The 27,297-nt window shown below is 41.0% G+C and overlaps 1 protein-coding gene and 1 long non-coding RNA gene across 3 annotated transcripts in view; one reads left to right on the top strand and one right to left on the bottom strand.

Annotated features, from left to right (window-relative positions):
- TRIM66 (tripartite motif containing 66) overlaps positions 1–27,297 on the top strand; it is a 39,795-nt gene that overhangs the window by 2,588 nt on the left and 9,910 nt on the right. The window contains exons 2-13 of the mRNA XM_035119704.3: positions 1,969–2,116; positions 3,624–3,756; positions 5,654–5,770; positions 6,933–7,047; positions 7,617–7,763; positions 9,649–9,766; positions 10,618–11,561; positions 12,127–12,273; positions 22,967–23,239; positions 24,135–24,357; positions 26,277–26,337; positions 27,123–27,297. Of these exons, the coding sequence (XP_034975595.2) occupies positions 1,969–2,116; positions 3,624–3,756; positions 5,654–5,770; positions 6,933–7,047; positions 7,617–7,763; positions 9,649–9,766; positions 10,618–11,561; positions 12,127–12,273; positions 22,967–23,239; positions 24,135–24,357; positions 26,277–26,337; positions 27,123–27,297 (2,601 nt within the window). The remainder of the gene's footprint in view (positions 1–1,968; positions 2,117–3,623; positions 3,757–5,653; positions 5,771–6,932; positions 7,048–7,616; positions 7,764–9,648; positions 9,767–10,617; positions 11,562–12,126; positions 12,274–22,966; positions 23,240–24,134; positions 24,358–26,276; positions 26,338–27,122) is intronic.
- LOC148687612 (uncharacterized) lies at positions 151–27,219 on the bottom strand. 2 transcript variants are annotated; one of them, XR_015949262.1, is made up of 4 exons: positions 27,081–27,219; positions 6,819–6,951; positions 3,935–4,021; positions 151–290 (listed from the first exon to the last, which is right to left on the bottom strand). It is a non-coding gene; the product is annotated as an uncharacterized LOC148687612 (long non-coding RNA). The 2 variants fall into 2 exon arrangements; XR_015949263.1 differs by having other exon boundaries at positions 6,902–6,951.

Here is a 27,297-nt window from a genome sequence, read left to right as displayed (position 1 = left end):
TTACTAATAATAATTACTAATACTAAAAATGTCTTAATAATGTCTTTGCATGTGCATTCAACATTGCAATATTTGGAGGTTAGGGTCCAAGGACTGTGAGGTGGAGTCAAAGGTCGGGTCTAATTTCAGGATTTGCAAAAGTGCTTCCCATAGAAATGCCATTCAAGGGAAATGCAGTTCCAATGTTCTTTACCCTGCCTTTGATGCTTGCTTGTTTCTCACTGTTTAGCTGTCCACATTAGCAACTATGTGCCGCCTTTTCATTCCGTTGCAAAGGTGAGCCAAGGAAACTAGGAGGAAGCATAAAACTGGAAGGTCAGTTCCAGAAAAGCATAGGGAAGATTCATATCTAACAAGCACTTTGAAGTCAAAAAGTTATAGCTGTAGTCTACTTAAAGCTAACATTGCCTGGAACAGCCTGACCCTCGGGGGGGGGGGGTTCATCATCCTAATCGAATTGCCTGGGAACAACAACAAAAATCTTGAGTCAGATTGATATAATAACATAGGTGCAGGGAGAGTGGCTTTGCTCCTGCTATTGTCCTTATTAGAACTGGGTTCCCATGTGACTGCTATTTGCAATAGGAGTAAAGTTTGTGGAAGGAGTCTTAATAGCAAAACACGCTGTATAGATTGTCACACTGTGAAATAATAATATATGTAGTACATAAGAAGAGCCTGTTGAATCGAACCCATAGCCCATCTAGTCAAGCATCCTTCTCTCACAGTGGCCAACCGGATGCCTGTATGAAGCCTGAAAGCAGGATTCGAACACAAGGGCCCTCTTCCCTCCTGTGGTTTTCAGAAGTACTGCTGCCTCCAGCTGTGGTGGCAGTGTACAAACAGTACGAAATAGCTTTAAGCATATACAGCTGATCCGTTATCATGGAACCCCATGTAGGGTATAAGGTAAATGGTACAACCAAAATGTTTATTGATATTTCATATCCCTGGAATCGAAAGTTGACAGGATGCCAGTCTACAGCCTGTTTTGCCCATTGCCTTGTTCAGGAATCGCCACATGTTTAGTTAAGAGTGTTATAGAATCAACACATACATCAAAAAATCAGATAGCACAACTAACCTTACACTAACCTATGCAGCTGCGATGTGCTTTTAATAACAAGAATCAATATCCAAAATATCTACCCAGGAATATTATATGTATATGCCTGTCATTTTTCATACTTCCTATCTTTCCAGTGAGCGACTAGTTCTTCATACATTTTTTTTGGCAAGCCATAAGAAGGTCCTCAGCTTACATACAATTTTTCACAATTTGATGTTTGAGACTGTTTTCCTTATCTGTGTACCAAAGATTACTTTTGGCAAGGTCTCATCAGGGCCGAGCCTACTATGTCTTTCCAGGAGGTACACCCATGGAAAATGCAAAGCAAAAGTGAAGAGAATGCCTTCAAATATATGCAGAATGCTTTCCCCTTGATGCTTTGTTAACAGTGTTTATCCAAATTGTTTGAACTCTGCTTTGTCGCTTTCTAAATATACTCTGTCTACTAGGGTATTCTCCCAGCCATCTGTTGTGTGCAGAGAGCTTTTCACACACAACTTTGTGCTGCAAACAGATATTTGCGTGACAATTCTTTTTCAGTACTGGTAATCAGGACTGTGGCTCAATGGTAGAGAATCTGTCTTACATCCAGAAGTCCACAGATTCAATCTCTGGTGTTTTGTTGTGCTTTTATATATGTTGTAAGCTTCCTGGAGCGACTGGGGGAACCCAGCCAGATGGGCAGGATATAGATTAAAAATTATTACTTATTATTTTTTTCTGTACCTCAACATGCTTTCGACTTGCAAAAGTGTAAAAGATGTGCAATCTTTAAAAAGCCCAACTCCCACATTTGCATTAAGTTTAGACATCTCTGTGAGTTAATGGGAGACACCCCAAATTTAAGTTTAGTTTTATTCGGGTCTAAGCTGTTGTTGTTGTTCTTGTTGTCATTGCAGAATTGCTCTGGATGTAAAGAGAAGAGGCCTGCACACAGTCTGTGTACTAACTGCAACAAGTGGCTATGCAGCTTGTGTACAGAAGAGCACGGGCATGGCAAGGAAACAGGAGACAATTTCTTGCCTATACCATTGAAGGGATGTTCAGGTAGAAATGTAATCTCATGGGTTCTGTTTTTGCCAAACTTCACAGTGAAGTGCCACTTGTCCCCATTAAACAGCTCACTTGCGCCACCTGCCACCTGCACCACTTGCTTGCTTGTTGCCTGCCATTCTGTTGTCACACCAGAGCATGCCAACAACCTTACATTTTTATGTATATAGGAAGAAAATGGCTGTGCTGTAGAACAAGGAGTGCTCCAAGATAAATTTACATCTGGGGGAAATATTCATACAAATGCACTAAAAGGCAAAGTCAGTCCTGCAGCAAACTCTACTCCATTCCAGAGTCCTCTCAAGTTCCTCGGAAACTAAATGCAACACAGATAACATATTGGAATGTTTTATCCACAAAGTAGTGAAGATTTGTGGAGAGCAACAATAGCTTTAGTGTGAAGGTGTTTAATGTCTTTACTTCTGAAGGAAGCTTCAGAAATCCCCTGGGGATTTTTGCCCACCTTTGTTGAAATGTTTTCTGGAATCAAGGCCCCCAATTCCTGTCTTCAGTATGCAAAATGAGACTGGGAGAATCTAGCTTTTCATTATTTGTTAATTTTGTTAATTTAAAATTCATGCAGTGATAAGCATAGAAGAAAGATACCAGATAACTACATGTCCATCAAAAAGAAAACATGGCACCAAAGTTAATGCATACCCTAATAAAATATGCAACACTGCTACATACAAGTGGCAGTTTAATAAAGTATGTAACATGCTGTATTATACATTACATCTAGATGAGGCAAAAGCTGGTTGTGAATTTGAGGAAATGAAGTTGAGCAAGTCTTCGGAATGGGAACTTGGCTGGAAACTTGCCTTAAGAATGTAAATGACTTTCCCCTTAAACTGTTCAGGCCTATGTCCTAGGAGGCAGGCATGCCAGTAACAAGAAAGAAAAAGAAAGAAAAAGAAAAAGACCATAATTATACTCGACTCCCATTAGTGCCCAGTAGGTTTTCCTTTCTTTGAAGCTAGTAGTAAGTGATTGAATCAGAACAATCTCACAGGGACTAAGGGATCTGATGCATGTGCATATCAATATTTATTAGGCAGGCTTCTTGGGGGAAAGGAAGATCACATACACCTACTGATTTGGGAAAACTTCGGAACTCAACGTATGTGCATTATAGCCTGAGGATGGATAAATATGTATAGTAGAAGCTGAAGCATTTCATACAGAGCTTTGAGAACAGAATCGGCCAGTGGTTGAATTAAGCAAATTATACTCGGGATAGGTGATCTACTTTGCTGTTGACATTATGTGCCAAAGATACTCTGGTGTCGTGCTTAAAATAGATTAGGAAAATAAACTATAAATGCAAATTTGTTTATTTTGCATAAGAGTGCTCAGATTACATGCTCTATTCCAAACTTAATAAAACTACAAGAGAATAGGGGGGAGAGCGGTAGAATGGCAGTAGGGCAAGAACTTAAGGCAAATGCCATGGCCTTTTTATATACCTCTGGAGTAATTTTGTATTAACCCTGCTTTCCAGGAGCTGATGGGGAAACAAGTGAATTTCCCTTGTTCTGCCCAATGCACAGTCAAGAGACACTCAAACTGTTTTGCGAGACCTGTGACGCCCTTACTTGCCGCTGCTGCCTTCTAACGGAGCACAAGGAACACAGGTACTAAATATTTATTGTCCTTTGTTCTTAGTCTAGTGCTACAAGGAAGAGCCTAGTGATTGAAAGGATAAGGTTGCCCCACTTTATTTTTCTGTCACTATGTTTCTTCAGCTGTACAGAAGGCCACACATCCCGCTATGCAATGTAAACTTCCACTGTTTTCACATGATGCACTTACCACACCGTCCTGTTTTACCTAGAGGTAAGACCCAGTCGAACAAATGCCCAGAGCATCTGTTTTACCACACTCAATCTCCCAGACTGGCTGCAAATACGAAAATGAACAAATTAAGGAAGAACTGCATTCCATATCTTCTTATAATCTCTCACTGCAAGCCACTAAACTCTGTCTAATTGTCCACCCCTTTAGAGGCCAGGTGGTTAACTGCTCTTCCACGTACGATGCAAGGAGGCACCCAGCTGAACTTTTGGGAGTAAACCCCCACTCCATCGACTTGAAATCCATTGTCCATATCAACAGCAGCCCACAAACGCAGAACTGAAACCTTTCTTGGGAAAAAGTCTCATAGTACTCAATGGAGGTTACTTCCAAATTAGTTTGGACAGGATTGGGCTGTGAGCACATTTTCTGTCCCATTTGATTACTATGAAAGTGGGAAAGAATTTGGAGGAAGAACGGAAAGTATAGGCCAATGCAGGTTTTAGATTGATCTTTGGAGGTTATTTGGAACAAAGCTGATTTCGACTACACATATGAAAATTATTGTGGTTTCCTCAGTTCTTCAGCACACACTTATGAAATCCTCATGCGTGCAATTGGTACACATTTGTGCTTATGAAGGGAAGGTGAAGCAGTCTGTGTAGCAGTTACAAATGATATTGTGATTCTTGATAGTTGTGGAATAAACATGAGTAAAAAATAACCTAACAATGTGGTTCAGGAAGCAGTTTTAGGAGATGGCAGCTGTCAAATATGTACCCAGATTTGTGCACATAATCTGACAGTCCAGGCCTTGACTGGGTGGTACATGAATAATGATGCCTAGACAGTGGAAAAGCTGCTGGGGTCTTCTGGAAAGTTTTTGGTTGACTGGACCTTGGGCAGATCCACACCATACATTTAAAACACATGCCATACCTGTTTAAAGTGACCAACTCTGGGGTTGCGCGCTCATCTCGCATTATTGGCCGAGGGAGCCGGCGTATAGCTTCCAGGTCATGTGGCCAGCATGACAAAGCCGCTTCTGGCAAACCAGAGCAGCACATGGAAACGCCGTTTACCTTCCCGCTGTAGCGGTTCCTATTTATCTACTTGCATTTTGACGGGCTTTCGAACTGCTAGGTTGGCAGTGCATAACTTGCCCCAAATGATCCTGGGAAGTGTAGGTGCTGAGAACAGTAGCTCTGTTTGGGAAAAACTACAGTTCCCAGGGTTCTTTGGGGGAGTCCATGTGTTTTGGATATGCTGTAGATCTGCCCTATCTTCAAACATGCATATTTATCACTTCTTGACTGTATCATGTGTGACTTCCATATGTAGAGGAGCCATCATGGGTCAAACACCAAAGACAAAGGTGTCTCCTCCTTTCAGGCACTTTGTTAAGATATCTTTATTGTCATTGTCCCCTTGTGGGAACAACGAAATTACTCAGTGGAGGCAGTTTGCATATTTAATGGTGTGTCATTTATGTGTTGAGTAGTCAAATCTAGACAGTACAAGTGATGTATGAACCTGCCCACATGGTCTGGTGCAGGGGTGGGGAACATGTTTTGGCCTGAGGGTCACGTTCCCATGTGGGCAATCTGTCAGGGGCCACACGCCAGAGGCACAAATCCTTCTTGCGTTGGATTTGAAACTGAAGACTGCTCACTGTTAATTTATGAATTTATTAGTAGAAGAATAAAAAAACCCAAAAGGCTTCTCTTCTTTTCCTAGGTTCAGGCATCTCCACGAAGCTTTACAAAACCAGAGAGCCATCCTGGAAAATGTAACGGCTAAAGTGGAAGAGAAGAAAAATGGGGTGCAGGTCTCAGCCAAACAGATTGAAGACAGGTAACTTCCAAGGACACATTCTAGGCAAGGAAGAACAGAGAGGGTGTGGCTGGGGACAGAATTCAAACACTTTACAAGGAACAGAAAGAGAGACCTGGCCTGAATGGTTGCATTTGGCCTCAGACCTGATGTTCCCACAATAAGGCAGCCAGTGATGTTTTTGAAGGTGGCCTAAGTAGGGACATAACTGGGGCACATCATTTGAAGGAAAGGGGTGTGGCTTGCCTACTTGCTTCCCCCACACCCACTTTTCTTTGATTCCATATCTGGAGTGATGAAGGGGAAAGTGTGCAGAACTCTCTGATCTTCTTGGGGGGGAAAGCATGGTGTGTGTGCTTTTGCTGGAGGTAAACGCTTCAAAGAGAGGAGATCTGACTACCATGCTGTCTTGTTCTAGGTATTCAGTAACATGTGGAAGAGGTGGCCAGTTTGCCTAGCTGTGTTAGATGGGAAGGCAAACACCCTTTGGCATTTTGCTAAATTTAAAGCCCAGTCTTGTGCAGGTTTGTTCAGAACTATGTTCTGTTCAGTGGATTGCAATCCTAAATTAGTAGCTTAGAATAATGGCTAGGTTATTCAGGGTTAGATGCAGGGAAACTCAATTCAAATCTAAGCTCGAGTAATGCTTGGTGAGATATAAAGAATGCAATAATAAGTATTGCCCAATAAGGAGTTGCCAATATTACAGCAGTTAGAAAGGTTTCTTTCTGTCTCTAATGATACAAGAATAGCCACACCAATTACTCTCAACGATAAAATGCTGAGAACTTCAGTCTGACAACTTTGTCTGTGTGTGTGTGTGTGTGTAGGTTTTGCTATAATCTATTAATAATGAACTAGACAAATATAATCATTGCTTTCTCAAGAAATCTGGCAAATTTGCTAAAATTAGGCAGTGTTGACTTGTCACCCTGTTCAGCAAAACTCTTTTGGAAAGTCCTACGTTTGAATCCATTAAGCATGTTATTCAAGTTAGCAGTAGTGCATGCAAGCTTAGAACCATGATTTTAGCCAGATCATAGTACTAAGTGCTTTGAAAGATGCAAACCATATACACTAGTTGGCTTCCTGGTGCAATTGATATGCATTCACAGTGATAACCATCAAACCTTCTCATATATGGATACACACAGTGAAGTTGTCAGTGGCTTCTTTTCTACAGATTGTTTGAAGTAAAGCACCTGCAAAGGAAAGTGGAAAATCAGATCAAAATGGCCAAGATGCTCCTGATCAGTGAAATAAATAAGAGAACAAATGTTCTACTTGAACAGCTAGAGGTAAGTAGAGTGGTTCTAACGTAGCTAAGACAGATCATTGCATGCATGCAGGCAACAACAATTTATTTATGTGGCAAACTCAAAGGTCAAGAAATGCATGGGGCGAGAATAACTGAAAGGGGAAGTCCTTCCTCAGCTGATGTGGGAATGTCTGGTAATGAATAGTGTGTTTTGGGAGAAGGGCAGCTGGGCAAGAGATTTGGAAACAGCACAGCTAGATGTCCATGGTGCCTACAGTACCAGTGGGGTGCCTACAGTACCAGGAGTGGGGAAAGGTTTTCAGTCTGAGAGCTGCATTCTCTCATGGGCAACCTTCCAGAGGTCACATGCCAGTGGTGAGTGGGGTCAGAGGCAAAAGTGGGTAGGACTAATGACAACGTTGAAATTGAGCCCTATCTTTCCGCAGTAGGCTATATTCTACCCATGCAAAAACAGAAGTTTTCCGACTTTTGTTAGATGTTTCCGACAGCAACACACGTTTCTCCATCTTTCATCCAAGCAAGCAAGAGGCATCATCACAGTTCAAACGACTATGTTGAGTAGTTTCTTTTGTTTCTGATTCTTGACAGAGAGTCACCAGTGAAAGGAAGCAGAAACTGGAACAACAACTTCAGGGCATCATGGTGTTAAACAGGCAATTTGAACACGTGCAGAACTTTCTCAGTTGGGCAGTGTGCAGTAAAAACAGTGTTCCATTCCTCTTCAGTAAAGAGCTGGTAAGTCTAAATGCTCACTGCAATCCCAAAATGCAAAAAAGGGGAACGGAGAAAAAGAAGTCCCCAAAGAAGCTAATGCATGAACTTTTATACTGTACTGCTGGCTCAAGACTTTTAAGAGTACTTCCAGGTCTCACTCCCAGAAGCTGAAGCAAAAAGGAGATTGGCAAGCAACTCCTTTAAAAAGTTAATACTGCATTAGTGGGAATCTTTGTGGTGGCTTCTGCTGGGGCAGTGCTTTAGTTGAATATGGCCTAATATGTTTAGAAACTTCTGTTTTGAGTGGAAATCCACAGATTAAAGTGGAAATGGGACAGAGTTGAATTATGGGCAAACACATGCAATAATGGCATGCTGTGGAAGTTGTTTGATTTGCCCACCCCTAGTCCTTATATAGATTGAGACTGCTTTTCATGCTAAATCATTGTGCCAATCACCCACACAACCAGTCATCTGGAAGCATATATAGTGCATATATAGTGCATAGGATGTTTTCTTGTGACCAGCATGGGACTTTAGTGCTGACCCAGAAGCATAGGAAATGGAACAAGATCCGGCTCCCCCCCCCCCCATGCTAACACTGTAATTCATGTAATGCCCACCTCATTCATGATTTAAAGGAGTTTCCCGTTACTTTCATCTAGAGTGGGACAGGATATGGAACTGGTGTGAACTGAAGATACAGCACAATATTGATGCATTTATGTATTTAAGTATGTATTAATTACCTGTCTCCCGAAAAGGCAACCAAGACAATGTAAGGCAGCATGAACTAAAAATCTGCATTAATATGTAGGAGCTAAAGCAAATAATGAAAATACAAAAGGTACACATGTGGACTGTAAAGAGTAAATGCCCTAAACAAATAATTAGACCCCCTAAACTAGCCCTGTATAGTGCAGACCTGGCTGTCTTATGAACTCAGACTTACTTCTGAGTAAATATGCATAGGATTCTATTTTGCTGAATCAATAATATTCCAGATGAGGCTAGTGTGAAAGAGAGATCCTATGCTCACAATGGAGTTTCTGAATATGGCTTTAGGTTGCTCTCTATGTGCAGTACTTTATTGGGGGAAACATATATAAAAATATTGTTTGTAATTATGGGAGAAAGATTGTGAGACAGTAAGGATTTGCTTACACAGTAAAGTATTGTGGATTGTTATCTGAGCCTTGTTTCATACACCAGCAACTTATCAATTATTTATTTTATTTAGAGAATTAATAAACCACTAGATCAAAAGAAATTTCCCAAGTGGTGTACAGATAGAATTATAAATAAAAACATGGATAAAGTCACACACCAGTTAAAAACAAGTGTACATAGAATCATCACCATCCTTAAAAACAAAGATAAAAATCAATGACTTTAAAAGAAAAATCATTACAGTAACTAAATCATGTGTCTGCCACACCAAAGGTGCTTCCATACTAAAGGAATGACTCCTCACAAATATGGAAAATACATTATGTGGCACTTGTAAAAGCGCCAGTTCTGCAGAAGCATACTTCTTGTTCACTATTTCAGGCTTATTTGCTGGTCTCTGTAGCAATTTAAGTAACTTTACTCTCCACTGAAGTTTGCATAGCAGACATTACAATCCTTTCTCCTGTGGTGATGGACAACTGGCTTAGGAGTCCCTGATTTCAACATGAATTCCTTTCCTTTCATTAGTTAACTTTAGCTAGGAGATTCTCTCCTTGAAAATGTAAGCAAATCAAAAAGCAAAATCAAACCAAAGAATAACTGAATGGGCAAGTAAGCAATAATGGAAAATAAATGGAAATGTGGGGTCATTTAAAGTTATAAGTCATAATCAGCTGTGACTAATAAAGCATTGATCATTATTGCCTCTAACAGTAATTTTTTGATTTGTTACCAGATTGTGTTTCAGATCCAACGTTTACTAGAAACAAACTGTAATACTGATGCTGGTCCTCCTTGGAAGGTCAGATTCACATGGGACCCATCTTTCTGGACTAAACAACTGTCCAATTTAGGTAAAAAAAAAGTATACAATGTTAGGTTTCCTTTGAGTTCATTAGATGGAAATATGTGTGTGTTTATTATCAGTATTGATGTTAATTTTTCCAGTGCTACCACTGTGACAATTCTTTGTAAGTCACACTTAATACATCACCAAAAAGCTGCTACAAGGTGGGTCAAAAGCTTTTGTGTGTGGAAAAAGGCCAAGTTGTGAGTTATACCCCTATGCGAGTGACACAGGCGCCACTATTTTGCTTTGATGGTATATGAATGAAAACACACACACACACACACACACACACATGCAGACATAAATAACCATGCCAGAATCAAAGGCTTGATTGAAGGTAGGGGATAATGTTGATGTAGTCCTTTCCATACCTGGAGAAGTTTTTTTTGGGGGGGGGAACCAAAAGACAGCCGTGTAGTATCTCCCCCCTCCTCGGCAGCTGAAATAGCTACTGTTGAAATAATCTCACAAGCCCTTCATAAATTAAAAGATTTCTTACAGTGTCTTTTTGGAAGTGCTACAAATGACAATTTGGGCAAAAGTTGTACACCCCCCTTTGGGCTGGCTATTGTCTCGCCAGTCCTCTACTTTTAACAGAGCTTACAACAACAACAACAACAACAACAACAACAACAACAACAACAACAACTCACCATATGCATCCATTTGATGCTCAGACTCTAGGAGATAATGCACAAGGACTCTTGTGGAAGTATTTCTGAAAAAAGTTTTCCGTGAAGGAAGATTTGATAGCCTGTTTCTAGAACCACCCTTCCGGGTGGGTGGTGGGTGGGTGTTTTTCTCCATTTTGCTGGTGCATCCTTCCCGTTTTTATTTCTTCCTTGCTTTCTGCAGGCCACTTGTCAATGGAGGGGGGACCAATCCATCACTCAGAAGTGCCAGCCTATGGAAGTATGCAAGGAGTGCAGCCCTCCTTGTATCATCATCACGGACATCATTCGCCAGCACCACAGCATGACTCTCTCAACAACCAGTCCCACCAGTTTCAGCCGCCAGTTCATTGCCCTACACCTGTGTGCTGCACCCATTGCCTTAACATCCCACACATGAATAAAGGACAGCTTCCTCATCAAACCATGAGCCATGCTCATTCCTTCCGACAGCCTCCTGACATGCAGCACCACCAGCAGCATTTCCCTCTGCAGTATAGCCTGCAGCAGCACGAAAGAGAGCAGAGGTGCACCTCTCGACCCGTGAAAACCCTGCAGCCTTGTGCCGAGCAGAAATCTCACCAGGAGCATGATAGCTTACCTGCCAGGATGGGAAAGCATTCCCAAGAGCAGCCATTGCAACAGGCAACACATCCCATTTATCCCCTTCCCCTGCATGATGGCCAACAAGGCCAGGCTGGACATTCCCAGCAGCTGCCTGCGCAATGTGCTCTGCACAGTCCGACAGCGCAAGTTCAGCTTGGTCCTCTCCAGAAGCTAAAGCTGAATCACTTGCAGCAGCAGCAGCAGCAGCAGCAGCAGGAACAGCAACCTTTGCCGCCACCGCCACCTCCGCCACTGTCACCACAGCAGTCATCTACGACAGGTCAGAACGAGAAGGCTCACGAACAAGTGATACAGCAGAGTTTGGACATCATGCACCACCAGTTTGAACTGGAGGAAATGAAGAAAGACCTGGAGCTTCTCCTCCAGGCTCAGCAACCAAGCCTGCAAGTGAATCAGGCCAAGCAGCCTCAGCATGTTCAGCAAACAATTGTGGGACAAATAAACTACATTGTGAGGCAGCCGACGGCAGTTCAGCAGCAAAGCCAGGATGAAGCCCAGCAGGTGAGTTTGCTAGGTCTGTCATTTTCTTTTTCTTTTTTCTTTTTGGGTCTCTAGCTGTTTAAATGCCCTAACCAAAACTTGCTACCGAATAGGCTACAATGCAGATAGGTTACACAGATTTAAACCCAGCAATTGTTAATAAATGGGCTGACACCTGTAAACTCAGGAGCCCTTCCAGGCTTCACTATTTTTAGGTGGGATTCAATAACATACTGGCAATTTCTGGTTGCCCAATTAAAGTTGATTTGGAGCTCTTCTGCAAAAGATTGGACTTTCTGCAGTAAAGAAAATGATGAGGAAATGCACTGGGGAGTGTGAGAACACTTGCTTCGACACAGCATCATCTAACTTCACTGCAAACAAATCCGAATGAATTTTAACTAATGGGCAACATCAACAAACGGGCAAACAAAATAGGAGGGTGGAAATGATTGTATACACAGGGATCTGGAAATGATCCCTGTGTGTACAATTAAAATCAAAAGGATTTTTCATATTACGACTCATTTCCTAAGCTGATCTTGTTGCTATTAATGAATCTGTGCTGATCATTCCCTTATCATAGGTTGGTGAAGATTCCACTGATTCAGAAGGTCAAAAACCAGCACTTCCTCCTGATAGGAACATGATTCCACCCATGTCACAGCCATTGGAAGATGCTATTGTCAGTATTCACTCTCCAGAGAGTACTTTGTTGAATCCAGTCAGAAAGGTACACAGAGCTTCTTCTTTTCTTTTTTTAAACATAAGAGAAAATGTTTCTGTAGCTCTGTATGGCTTCTTTGAAGACTGCTTCTCTCTCTCAGCACTTTGACAAGAATGAAGGTCAAGAGTGAAATTTCATCTTTGTAGGGGAGATTCTTCTCTGTAGAAACCCATATCTTTGGAACACAGTGAAGGTGTCCATACAAGTGCTTAAATAGCCCTTGAGACTCTCATGTTATTTCTATACATGTTTCATGGTTGTTAATAAAGAAAAGAATAGAAGAAAGGCATTTGTAATGCAAACTTACATTTTGGGGCAATGTACATTGTACGTTTGCACTACAAACTGATTGAAAAATCACATGTGTGGAAATTTCAATGGGAGTTTTTCATGAATTCTGATTTGTTGATCTCCAGGCAATGCTGCAAGAGACATATTTTTAGGGCTGCTTCGTTCCTGACATTTCTTTTCTACACATGGATGGAGGGAAATCCCAGTGTTGTTCACAATTATTTGAACACCCTATTTAGGTGTTCAAAAACAAGCAGCAATAATTTCATGACGGAGGGAATAGAGGGAATTCACTCAGTCCATCCACAGTCTTGTTCCTTCTCTTAATGCTGTCTCAATGCTGAGGCAGCCTGCCAAATGCTCATAGGTAGTTGGAGCCCAAAGGTGGCAGTTATGTCTTTGTTTATAATCCACACTTTTGTAAAATATATAAAGGTGGCTCAGAGCATATACAACGCAATAATGTCAGTCTATAAATATTTGTAGGGACAGATATTCCTGGACCCCTACACAGCACAGGGCCTCCAAGATAAAGCCTCAATTCCTAGTGAAGGCTCCAGGGCATGGGGAACCACCAGAAGTACTTCATAAGAGATCAGATGGTGCTTTGGGCACGAGTTGTTTAGGGCTTTGTCAGTTAACACACATATAGGAACATGGGAGGTTGCACATAAGGCAAAGGTGAGCAATCTGTGGCCTACCTAAGTTCATTCAGGAACAGGTGGAAAATGGGTGGCAAGAGAGAGAGAGAGAGAGAGAGAGAGAGAGAGAGAGAGAGAAATGATAGAGGTAGCACCCCTCTCACTTTTCACTCTGGCCTTGCATACTGCTAGCATCTAGCCTCTGAAGTAAATTAATTGATATTGTTATAATTTGGCTATTATTGGGGGAATATTGGGAAACTAATAAAAATGTATTTCGCCCCCCTCCAAAAAAAACCCCAGAGGTAATGTGGACCTTAGCAGAAGAAAGGTTCCTATCCCTAACATTAGCGATAGCTCAGTGGTAGAGCACATGATTTGCATGCAGGCAGTTACAGATTGTGTTTGTGGGTTATCCAGTTAAGAGGATGAGCTGTAGGTGATAGGAAAGGCTTTGGAAAGCTTTGGAAAGCTGCTGCCAGTCAGTGTACATAATACTAGTCTACTCTAGAAGGACCCGATGTAAGCCAGCTTTCTAAGGCCCAGGCACATGGCTTATTAGGGCAGGTCCCTCTGAGGTCCCTCTGCAGCAGGTAAACAAATCTGCTCAGGAGGGCAACTCAGGTGCAAGGTTGTTTTTTACAAAAGTTGACAATTCTTCTTTTTAGGACATAAATGATTAGATAGATGTGAATAGGCAAGCAGCTAGTAAATATTTTAATTGCCCAGTAACTTCAGTGGAGTTGTTTAGTGGAATAATAGTGCCTTTCTTTCTCTGAAGATATACTATATATTTTGGCCTGGCTTGTTCCTGAATGGAACACTCTTCAGCCTCCCATATATACAACCCTGAATCCTATGGAAAAAGAGCAGGATACAAATAAACAGCCCCATCTACTTTGACCTCAAGACCCTTGTCTTGATATAGTGTCACAGCACTGTCATGGCTTGGTGCCAAAATTAGGCAAGTGCTGATTGAAGAAGTGATGGGGTTGTAACTATAACGGGGGAAAGACCACATTTCCTTATGGTTCAAACTAAAAGACAGGTTGTATCTTTGAGGGTAATTTAACTTTCATGTTACATGATCATTTCGCTTGTACATAACTGTTTAGTTATTTCTCCGCAATTTCCAGGAACGTATGTACAGGTATTTTGATTAAATGGTTTGTAATTTGAGTCATAGGATGCAATGCCATTTGCATAATCCACATGCCATTTATATGAGTTCTAATTGTTTGATGTCTACAGTAGCTAAGGCCTGTTTGCTTAGGCTGCATTTAAGAACATAGGGATTGTATAGGCTAGCATTCTGTATCTGATAATGGCCAATCATCTGCCTAGAAACTGAAATGAAGGATAAAGATAACTGGGCATACCTGTTCCCAACTCTGAACCACCAATTTACAAGGGGATTAATTTAGCTATGATGGCTGATATTTGAATAATTTTAGTGCACGTACCTTCTATTTAAGAATTTTGAAGTCCTTGCTTAGCCAAAGCCAAAAATCGGGATGTTTTATACCAGATTGCAGACAGACCCAAAGTTCTTCAGAGTTTTTGGAGCAGCTTGCAAGGTGGTATAGGGGCTGTAGCCAGAAGGGATCATGTGAGGAGCCTTATGATGTGTATGGTTCCTTGGATCCAGGCTACAGTCTTTTGTCAGAGAAACCAGGCAATCAGTAGAATAATAAGGTTGTATACAAATTACACATTTGCAAATAATTCTGATAGCAAGGCCTTTGAGACCTATGTGACTACTTTGGAGTAGTTTGTGGGTGGAAGAAAAGATGGATGGTTTAAACAGGGCAAGGACTCCACTGTAACTGCCTCTTACTGCTCAATATCCTTAATCAATCAGGACTCGAAGAACTTTACAGCTGTCTTAACTGACAGAATGGACAACATTATCACCCAGTACATCCACTCTGATCAAATGGAATTCATCCCATGATGACACCTGGTGGACAAAGTGTTACATGGGCTTGATGTTGCATACAAGGCAAGACACATTTTGAACATCTTAGCCCCCAACACTGAGAAAGCTTTTGATTGTGTCGAATGGCTATGCCTCCAGTATTTCCTTCTCGAGATGAATTCCAGTCCTAATTCCTCCAGGGACATTCAGGCATTATCAACATCCTTAGGGGCTGTGTCTGTAGACAACCTGGACTTCTATCATACTCATCTCAAAAGAGAGCTAGATCTGGCTGGCTGTTGCATCTGTTGCTGTATATCCTGACAGTGGAACCCTTAGCCTGGGCTCTGTGGATGAACAAAATGATCCAAGTGTAACTAAACACAGCATAAAGTGGTGATTATCTCTGATAACATCCCAGCAGCTCAAATTACATCTCATAACCAGTGCGAGCTTGACACATTTGAAAAAGCATCTGGATAAAAAACCAACTACCAGAAGTCTGATATGATAAATATAAACTTGATCTGTAAAATTATTTTGTGCAGCCCACTAAGCCATGGCATCACCTTGGAATCTTTCTGTCATCCTTCTGTCTACCTATTATACATTCTAACTATCAACCACTTTCTAATCAGCTTTACAAATGCATGCAAAAATGGTATTCTGACTTCTTATGACTCACCAGGACAGCGGTTGTGTGAATGAATGAATGTCTAGAATCCTCCCTCCCTCCCCAAACAATTGCACTTTATCAGTCACCACCAAGTCTTAAGCATAAACCAGGACTGAAGCAATTTCACATTTAATATACCTGTGGTTAAAAGAGGTTTGACAGTTCCAGCCCTGGACTTTATATTTTGCTGCAGCTCTCCTATATGATCACATGACTCTTCAGACCATCATCAGTGGACACAATAGAACAACATGCTACTACCAGAAACTATACACAGGATGCCTTGATTTGGAATGATCACAGGGATCGGCCTTGGTTCATACTTAGGCATCTCTTCCTTTAAGAATGCTCTGTTCATTGGGTCCGTTGAAGAGAGAATCACATTTTTGCCTGATCGTCTTTTTCTGTATCATTCTGATTTAATCAGTTCAAACAGCCTTATGGACTTCTCTTCTTGGAAAACAACAAAGATACATTGGATGGCAGACTTAACATGTTGAAGAAAACTCCAAGGAACATTAAAAGAAAGTTGATTCACCATAGCTTTCTATACAGTGGTGCAGTTAAATCATTTTAGACCCTAGACTTAATTATCTTATGGGGGTGGGATCATTTTAAATGATAATATGCATTACTTCACTTGCTGCATTTGCAGGTCTTCCTGCTCCTTCTGTTGAGTGGGGCCCTAATGGCACCACTATTCCAATATGCCACTCTGCAAATATGCTACTTTCTCAGACAACCATAATTCAAGCAGAATGCTGGAACCTCACTAGCATCATTAGAATCCTGTTTAAATGTCATAATGCTCTCCTCCTTAGTTCTTACCATCTACCTGTTCCTTCTGACCCTTTTTCTGAAGGAGATGCTTTTGTTGGAGGTTTGTAAAGGATCGGCAAAGCACCTGTGCCTCATTCTTTGTAGCATGAATATAAAGAAAACTCAGTTTAAAGATCTTAACAGAAAGTCTGTAACCGCAGCAAAGTTCCACTTAATCCATCTGAGCTATACTGTAGTCAGTTTGTCTAGTATGGCTGTGTCCATACTAGGACCTTTAAACACATTTTGTGGTTGCTCAACTCTTCTACTAATTAATTGCAGAATTCTTTCAGGAATTTATCCATTCTTAAGCAAATGATGACCTTAAAACTATACTTCTTAACAACACAATTGTGGTTTTCTCTGCAAATAATAGCTGAAAGAACAGAACTATCTGAAAAGTGATGATTATGCATAAACTTTGTCAATAGATGCTGCAGGCTAGAGATATAGTCTAGAAAAAGAAGATTGTTGTGATCTGGTTCTTATGGTGTATGTGCCAGGTGGCCATCTCACTATTACCAAATGCAAAAACATTTACATCCCTCCCCTCTCTAATGTTTTGGCTGCTTGCATCTCATTTTTCAGTTTGCCCACTTAGCTTGACAAACATCCTCTTTTCTTAGAGTTCATTGATTGTCTGTGAATTTGACAGTCATTTCCACACACACACACCCTGCATCCTTTACTGTAAATGTGCTTTAGTTTCAAGTTGCTTCTGTGTTTTTCTCCTTTCTTGTGTTCTGTGTCTCTTGTATATTTATCTAATATTTTTGAAAAAAATTTAACAAATAAAATTCATATTAGAAAAGCTCTGGCAGACCAATAAAGCATGTGATAAGTGGGGCTACTGTAGACTCAGACATCCTGATGTAGATTCAATGCTGCTTCAGACAGTTACTGAAGACTTGCCACAAATACATTTGCTTAATGCATGATGACATGACAGTTACTTTTCTTGAGAACTCTGATCTAGCCCATCGGCATCCAGTAGATGGGGCTATGGTCATGCTGCTTTTTGCCCCCCTTTTAAAACCATCACCCACAGCTGTGTCATCTGGTTCAGGGGCCAGGTAGCAAAGGGGTGTACAGGCAGAGGGGGAGTGATGCTGCACAAATGCCACATAAAAGTTTCCAGTAATACTCTGCAAATAAACTTTATAGCAACATATGCACTCTATGGGAGAAGCATCACATCTAAATGTGCACACACCCAATGTTCAAAGCACCCCTCCTAAGAACCTTGGGAATGGTAGTTTGTTAAGGCTGCTGGGAACCGTAGTCCTACGAGGTATAAACTACTGTTCCCAATATCTTTCTCTCTTTTTTGCAGGGGTGATGGTGGGGATGTGCTTCAAATTTATGGTGTGTCAAGTATAGAATGCTGTACTTCTTTGAGTGCACATTAAGTGTAATATTCCTACAACAAAAATCACTACTCTGGAGTCAAATCTGTGGGCTGCATAACAACAACAACAACAACAACAACAACAATTTATTATTTGTACCCCGCCCATCTGGCAGGGTTCCCCCAGCCTCTCTCGGCGGCTTCCAACAAAAAATTAAAATACATTAAAATGTCACACATTAAAAACGTCCCTGAATGCATGCAAAATACATAGCAGGTGTGGCTAACTCCCAGCCCTGTGGCCTGATCTACACTCCCCTTTTTTCTGCCCCTTCTCCAAGACACAATTTCGACAGTGTCAAGGGGGGGTGGAGAGTTAATATATAAAGTAGACACATAGCATGGAGAAGTTTAAACCTCTCAGCCTAGCCCTGCAGGCTGAGGATAGAAATGGCCCCTTCCCCAGCCATTGGCTCAATCATTTGATGAGCAGGGACTCGGAGGAAGTGAAAAAGAAGTTAGTTAAAGAAAAGTTAGTTAAGAAGTTAAAGTAAAATACTATTCTGTACCCCCCTCCCAATCAGTTCTGCATTCCTAATTAAGTCTTTCTGGAAACTTGTGTTAACTAGTCACATTTGAATAAATTCATGTGCAGCATTTCAGTTGAAGATCATCATTTTTAAACAGGAGTTGCTGTACACTCATTCAGAGCAATAATCCTCATACTACACATACACTAGATTATATTATGAATATCATCAATTCTCTGGGAGAGAGTTGCGCCACTCCCAAACAGCTCAGATCCTAAAACTGGAGACGCCATGATTGAACCTTAGACTTGAGTATCAAATATATGCTCTGCATCTCCTTTTTGTGTTCTAGTTTGTTGCAGAATTATGATATTTCGCCTCAGGATTGGGAGAATAGAGAGGAAATTAAGATGAGATATTAATACACTGTAAAGTTATAATTGTGTGGGACACTATCATCATAATCATCTTCATTATTTCCTGCCTCTGAAAATCCCACACAGACCTCCTCTCCTTTCTGGGTCTTTAATGTTGGGATTCTTATATCTATCTCCAGGTTCCAGAAATCCACAAATTGGTAAAACAAGAGGTGATATTCATGACATTCCAACCATTAGGCTTTTTTTCATGGCATAACCATGGGTGTCTAGATTTCTGCATTAATTGATTGTCATAGTAATTTATGATCTAAGCTTAAGCTCCCTGCGCTGCTAAATATGACTGACCGCTACATCAGTGTAAAGTGACAACATTTTCTACATATTGATGTCACCAAATACCATTGACTCTGTGTGCTATTCTGGTCAGGACCATATACTGGGGAGGGAACTAGTGTCCCATCTTTAATCCAGATACCCTCTCTCAATCTGTGTCCAAGAGTTTACCCCTGCAGAATCAATGTTTTTAGGTTACAGTATTCAACTCCACAACTTTATGCCTGGTAATGAACTTTTATATTCCTGGTTTTGTTTGTACTGGCAGCTGGCCTGAACTTTACAAAAGCCATGCCACCTAAATGTCCAAGGCACTGGCATTAAACCGGTGCTGGCCAAAAGTTGCTGTGCAGGTGCAGAGAATAGCCCAGTTTAAGTGTTTAGGATCTGATCCTTTGGACCCTGGTCATCTTGGGGATTATGGAGGACTGGATTTGCTGAACTTAAGCCAGGGGTCAGCAACCTTTTTCAGCCATGGGCTGGTCCACCGTCCCTCAGACCATGTGGTGGGCCGGACTATTTTTTTTGGGGGGATGAACAAATTCCTACGCCCCACAAATAACCCAGAGATGCATTTTAAATAAAAGGACACATTCTACTCGTGTAAAAACACGCTGATTCCTGGACCGTCCGCGGGCTGGATTTAGAAATGATTGGGCCGCATCCGGCCCATGGGCCTTAGTTTGCCTACCCTGGCTTAAGCCATTCTGGTGGTAATCAGTACATTGTATAGGAAAGGGTGGTGGCTTAGTAGTAGAACATGTGTTCTGCATGCTGAGGGTTCACAGTTTAATCCTCATCAGCTCCAGGTAGAGCTGGAACATTTACTTGGCTTTTAACACCCAGCCATCTTTCCTACCCATCTCACCCAGTGAAGAGTTTGGTAGAACTTGAAAGCTTGCTTACTATTTTATGCCATTTTGACTGGCCCAATACAGATATTGCCATGCTATGGATTTTGCAATATTTCACAGTGTGGGTTTTAGATTAGCAAAGCTTATTTTTGTGACCTGAAAAGGGAGATAAATAATACATGATGCTGCTTGTTCAGCTGTCTGTTTCTGCTGCCAGCTCCATTTTCTGGTGATGCATTTTTTAAAAACAGAAAATAGAGGTGCTCCCCCACCCCAGACTGGAGGGACTTTTGGTCATGGGCACTCTGCTTAAGAGCCAAGCCAAAAGAATATATGTGTAGGCTATTGGTGTACTCTGAGTTAAACTTGAGCCAACTGGATTTGAATTAGTGCATTCGTTTAACCTTGCAGCATAATGAGCTGCCAGGGGATTGCTCCACTTAACAGCAGCCTTCGTTACTTTCCAGTCCTTTGCTCCCAGTAATTTCTCCACAATCGCAAAGAATCTGTGTAGGCTTAAAAAATCCTAAGCCAAGACTTTATTGAAGGTAGGCATTTTTACCTCCAACTTTCTTTGTGGTTCATAATGCATGTTGGCATGGAGCCGTATAAAAATATGCTCTTAATTTTTAACTCTGATTTTGGGCACATTATCTTTTTACTATTGTAAGTAGAGCTGCTGTTCCGTTCCCCCCCCCCCCCGCCTTCTTCCTGTGCCTCTAATAGCAGCCTGACATGCAGAAAGCTTGAAGATTAAGCTTTCCCTGTCACTTATCATCATGCCAGGAACAGCATTTGCCAGCTAAATGTCTGCATATAAGGCTGCTATTAAAGGTATGCAGTAAGGCTGATGGAAAAGAGGGCTGAAATTTGTGCAATATAAGTGATAATGGTTAAAAAACAACCTTTGACATTAAGAGCATCATTACTGGACAGCTGCTTTTGCAATTAATGTTATAATGTGTCAGGAGCTGTACCTAATTGAGATTGTGCTTTTGCAAAGTTTAAGGAAAAGGTGGTGATTGATTTTTTGAAAATGAAGGGAATGGGCAAAAGCAAGCAAAGTGTGAAGATTTGTAATGGCACAAATGGACTTGTTTGTTACTTTACGTATATATTAAAATGTTGGAACCGAAAGGCTTTCCAACAGCAGCAATCACACTGTGACAGTGTATATGATGAATGTAGCATTTGTTGTGTTCAAGGAATGAAATGTTAGAGCTTTTTAGAGAATTCTGATCCATTAATAAAAAGAAAAGAAACACCACATATTATCCAATACTGTAGAAATCACTAGGGGAGGTGAGGTCCCCCACCCACCGCCCGCTACTGCCAAAAGGAATGATTATTTTAGGGAGAGAATTAATAAGATCTTAATGAGCCTTACTCCCAGCGCATTGTTCACTTCACACTTGACAGCAGCTTTGTGGATCACAGTGTAGAATGTGTCAACTGCTTACCAGGAGCCTTAATACACACACACACAGTTTTTTTTAAAAAAAGTGAAAGATCATAATGTTTCCTCATTATTAAAATAACCGCAGAATTAACTTTTGCCTCCAGGGAGAGACAGATGGCAGTTTGATGGCCTCATTTTTCCTTTCTTTCCTTTTTAGTAAGATTAATGTTTTATACTGACTGATGCAATCTATTATACTCTCTTCATACACTTCCTGTAACTGGAGCAGTAATAAGGGAAAATAGAAGCCTCTTCTCTGTACAACTTAATCTCTTTAAAGGTATTAGTTTCAAATACATCAGGTGATTTTTGCAAAGACCTGTGCTTTGTAGTTCTGAAGTCTGAAGTTACCAGGAGTCTTTCCACAGAGTCTTTGGGAATAAAATCAGACCAGTCTATGTGAATGGCTCAATCATGAGATAGCAATAAGCATGGGATCTCTGGATACTACTCCAAACTTTGCTACTGCTGGCACCCTCAGTCTTTGGCACTCAGAAGCTCTAGCCTTCTGACTCCAGAAATATGGAATCCAGACACTATGTTTCAACAGTAAGAAAACAGAAATCTTTTCTTCTTTCCTGGTAGCTTGTAGGAAAAAGACAGGCCTTTCTATTAGAATGAAATGAGAAATTTGTGGAATAACCAGCCTCATATAACCAACATGCTTATGTCTAATTAAAGCATGAAGGGGTTAAGACCATAGAGTAAGCTGTCCTGCCAGGTTTAGCTCTATGAACTTTCATTGCCTTTGCAACTTTTCTGACTGATGTGAAGAAAAGCACATGAATCTGACCTTTGAAGAGTTTGTAAGTACCCTGTAAATCAGTTTTTAACTTGCCAAACTTGTGGTCCTTTCCTTTGCCAGAGGAAGAATGAAATGTAGTAACTCACTTGGAAGGGTATAAAGGACTAACAGCCTATATTTCAATGTTTTACTTTGCTGCATATGTTGTGACTTTTAAACTCTGCTGGGGATCTCTCTCCAAAGAGTACTTGCCCCAAACTTGGATGTTGGCATCCAAGAATTCATCTATCTATCTATCTATATCACCAACAAAATTAAAGCTGAAGGCTCTAAGACTCTGAATCTAGGGGTTGATAAAAGAGCACCGTAGCATAGAGTCATATAATTGTAGAGTTGGGACTCTGAGAGTCATCTAGTCCAACCCTGTGCAACACAGGAATCCTGCTCCCAGCAGTCCTTGAGTGAACATGCAGTGTTTTGTGTGGATATAGGAACACAGATTCAGAAGGTTGTGGAATAGGTAAAATGTAATTGTGAAAGACTTGCAGGACTGACAGCATAAGCGTCCACAAAATACAAAGAAAGTGATGGAATGCTTCTGAATTAGGCATTTAATGTCCACAACAGTATGGATGAGCCTTTATGTCCACATTAAAAAAATTATATCTGCATGCACACCAACCTACACATTGTCTTCTTTTTCAGCGGTCATCTTCACTGAACATTGTGGGCTTTTCAAATGCTTTAGACATGGAGTTGTCTTCAGCAAGGGTATCCAAGTCAGCTGATTCACAGGCAAAAGAAATATCCACTGTAACATCCGGTCAGCCCCAAAGTATGCCATATACCTCTGACATGCAGCCTGAAGTTTTGCCCAGTTACAGCCTGGCTTTGGATAGAACTACAAATGACCTGAACTCTGATGCTTTTAGCCACTTAGCAACCGGTGGTGTGCCCCTGGGCAGCGCAGTGTGCAAGGTAAGGACTGTTGATTCTGTGGGATAACCAGCCTCCTATAAGCAATACACCTAAGTCTAATGAATGCATAAAGGGTTTGAGACCATAAAGTCCTGCCGGGCTTAGCTCACTTTGGGAGGGACTAAGTAATCATGCCTTTGTTCCCTTTCAATCTACCTGAGAAGCTCAGTGTAAAGAGTTTTGAGCTGGTTGCTCCAGCACAGACTGCATGGCTGACCTGGAGACCCCCATTTCCCCTCAACAGGACTACAATTCCTAGTGTTCCCTGTGGAAAGAGATATTGTTAAACTTCTCTGGGTCTTATAGCACCCTTAACAAACTACAGCTCCCAGAACACTTCGGAGGAACCCATGACTGTCTAAAGTGGCATGATAGTGTTTTAAATGTATGGTACAAAAGTGGCTTATGCATATATATTGCATGCTGCCTGGGCTAAATCTCTGGCATGGATTCAGAGAACTGTGGGACTACTACTAATAATAATAAAAATTTTTTATTAGTATCCTGTCCTCCCCTGCCAGAGCTGGGCTCAAAGCAGCTAACATCATATTAATAACACAATATACATAAAAACAAGCTCCAAAGGAACTAGTAGCCTGAGAGGACTTGTGTTTATTTAACAACCTCTCTTCATGTCACATACCCATGAAATTGCATGTACGTACCTCTTCTCAAAACCTTGTTTGCAATATGGCATGTGGATTGGTGGTTCAAAGGTTCTGTTGAGCATGCCTAAAATAGCTTTTTGGATCCCAACCTCTGCGTGGAAATCAGAGTGTGACAAAGCAACAGTCTTCAACAATGTAATTCTTTTCTTGAGATTGATGTAAAAATCCAGTTTGTATATTTCAACCTTTTTCTCTTTCAACCCCCCCCCCCTTTTTTTTTTTGCAAGCTGGAGAACGATGAATTCAGTTCCATGACTTACCCTCTTGGAAGTGATTCTGTTGCTTCTCAGTCAAAAGACATCAGTGAGTTATCTCTTCCCATGCAAAATATTTTGGAGGAGCCTATTAATCTTTCAGTGAAGAAGACGCAGCCATGTGCCTCCCCTCCCATACTTATCAGCAATGCTTCCTGCATGCAGCCAGTTACTCCACAACCAAAACATATTGAAGGTATGAGGTTTTTCTTTATCCTCCTTTGGCTTTTAAAATCCGTTCCACTGCATAGTGCGGTCATTTCAGGGTTGCCGTTGCTGCAATTAGCTTGTGTGGCACCTTCAAGACTTCCACATTTATTATGGTACAAACTTTCATAGACTACAGTCTGTTTAATCAGATGCATGAAATGTAATCCTAACTTGGCATTATGGCCTGTGTGTGTAACTATGTAGATGACATCAGAGGGAAATGAAATGCAAAAAGACAATTTCATTTCTGTATGTTTATATGGTTACAAATTTAGGATTATGCAATAATGAATCTGTTAATGTTTAAGGTTCCTTCTGTTTTTTGTAGTAATTTTTTTTTGCTGCAACAGACATAACACAGCTCCTTCTGGAAGTAATTCATTCTGTTGCCAAGCTGTATCATAAAACTGACTACAGTTTCCTTACCTGTTCTCTTTGGCATCCACAATACTTGCCCATGTTAACAGAGAGTGACCTATTGAGACTGGTGTAAGGGAAAATCTGGGGGGGGGGGATTGGCCCCCAAAGGAAACCATGAAATGGAGAAACACCAAGCTGCTCTCTGCCCTGCCAGCATAAGGGAGGCAGAGCTTTGGATTTGACAGTTCCTCTGTCTGGGATTCTCCCTCCTCCAGCTCTTTTTGATTCTTCAGTTAATATAGTACAAAGTAGTGATGTGCATCACATTCGATGAATCCTGCATTCCAAGGTGGGATGCCTTGTGGACATTTGGGGCTTGTCAGAAGTGAACTGGGGTTTCTACAAGCCAGTATGAATCAAATCTGAGATCCCTGAAGCACTTTGTGGCACCTTTGCACTCTGCCCAGCAACCCCAAATCCCTTTTGTGCCAAGCTGGTGGACTTCTGGGTTGGGTTGAGGTATCTCTCTGGCAGTCCTCTGGCAGACTCTGTTGGTCTCTTGCTAGCTTGTTGTGCTTCCAAAGTAACACCAATGTCACTCTGTTGCTGTGGTGTTCCTCCTTCTGCCTGCCAAATGTGGGGCAGAAGTGCTGCCATGGGGAAACAGGACTTTCCATGGGACAGAGCATGCTGGAGACAGCCTGAGATCTTGCAGTGGCCCCTCTTTCATCATATGGTGGCTTGGGGGGGAGTTTGGATTGCCCCCGTAGTCATTAAAAATGTTGCTGGCAAGTGTCTGCTTAAAGCAAAATTAATAAGCTTCCCAGCACCAGGATGGGATGATAGGAAAGAACAAGCAACAGAGTGAGGACAGAGAAACGGCTCCTGTCATGACTGACAGGTCTAGCAGAGATAATGATTTTAGTGTTGTCCAATCCTGGTGCTTTGGGAAAGGGAGCCGCTTTGCAAAACCAAAGCATATAGAATGGGAATGTGGGGAGTAAGAGGGATACCTCTCTTGTGTCTGCAGTTTTCAAACCAGTTGCCAACATACCACTAGGAGTAATTCTTTTTTTGCCTACTCCAAAGCCATAATAGCTGCTCTTGCAGGTCGACCACTGCAGTTGTCCTTTTAAAAAAAAACTGGTATAATTCATGCCGTCAGAAGAAGTGACCTTGCAGGCAAATTTAATCCAATTTTGGACAAAATTAATAAGTTATAGATGGTTCTTCAAAAAAATAATAATTTAGAGGGGCAACTGTACATGCAGATTTGACTATAGTCAAAAGGGTGGGGGGAGTCACAGCCATTTTATATTTCCCAATAGTAAAGGCGGAAGAGAGAAAGCCAAACCAAGCAGCCTTCAAATTGGGATCTTGGGGGCATAAGTGGGCTGTTTTACAAAATCCCAAATAGGGGTCTGAACAGAATGTTTGTGTTTAGTGCATATCAATACAAAGTTCAAAGGAGGCCATGCATTCCAAATATAACTTCCCCTTAGGATAAGACCACCAAATATTTTATTCATTATTTTTTTCTTGCAGACTGCCATAACTGCGAAGAGGAACATTTTGATATGGAAATTAAAAATAATCAGAGCAACAGGTAACATGAAACACCCAATTTGAAAGTGTAGCTTTAAAAAAATTGAATCCTTTCCCCCCCTCTTAGAAAGGAACATAAATCACATTTGTTGTAATAGCTCAGTTAAATTAAGTAATTCCAGATGTGAGAAGGATCTAGAACAAATTACTATAAACAGTTACAAAAATTAGTTTTCACCACAATCCTCAAAGCACTTCAACAAATATATTAGCAATCTGTGAAATCAATGTGTCAATCTGTGAAGTAAGGTATCACTTTAAAAACAACATAATGACATTATTATTGTTGTCTGTGGAGCAATTGGTGTAAAACGAACCCATTAATTTTCAAGTCAACTCAGTGAGTTTTACTGGTGAGGAAATGTAGGTTGAAACAATCATAGGTCTGACTTCCCAATGGTGAGGGAGCCTGTGGGGAATCTGCTGTGAATCGCCCTGGGATCTTTGGGTGAAGGGTGGTATACAAATTTTCATAATGATTAATAATAATAATAATAATAATAATAATAATAATAATAATAATAATATAGGAAGACCCTTGTACACAGAAATGTGCCTACAACTCCCATTCATATGCGAAGATTTGTTGATCCTGCATTATGAAGTATGAAAGCCCATTCTTGAAATTTCAGGTGTATTAATAACATCATATGAGAACATTTTGATTAGCCATCTAAAAATACAAAGCAACCTTTGAAAACATGTGGTATATTTATAGAGGTGGAATGGAGGGATGATTCTTACCAGCACTGATGAAGTCAATCCACTCTTTAACCTTGTCCTTAGAGCTTGTGCCAAAGAGGTAAAAGTCCCTTATGTGCGACTGGAACGACTGAAGATATGCAACTCAGAGTCTGGAGAACTTCCGGTATTTAAACTGCAACCACAGAAGAGTGAACATGATGGAACTTTCTTGCTGATAATTGAATGTGGTACTCAGTCTTCAAGCATGGCTATTAAG

This window comes from Zootoca vivipara, chromosome 1 (genome assembly GCF_965207765.1).
Source record: "Zootoca vivipara chromosome 1, rZooViv2.hap1.1, whole genome shotgun sequence".
Taxonomy (NCBI): Eukaryota; Metazoa; Chordata; class Lepidosauria; order Squamata; family Lacertidae; genus Zootoca; species Zootoca vivipara.
Note: the sequence above shows the minus strand (reverse complement) of the source record. Positions and strands in the feature narration are given on the sequence as shown.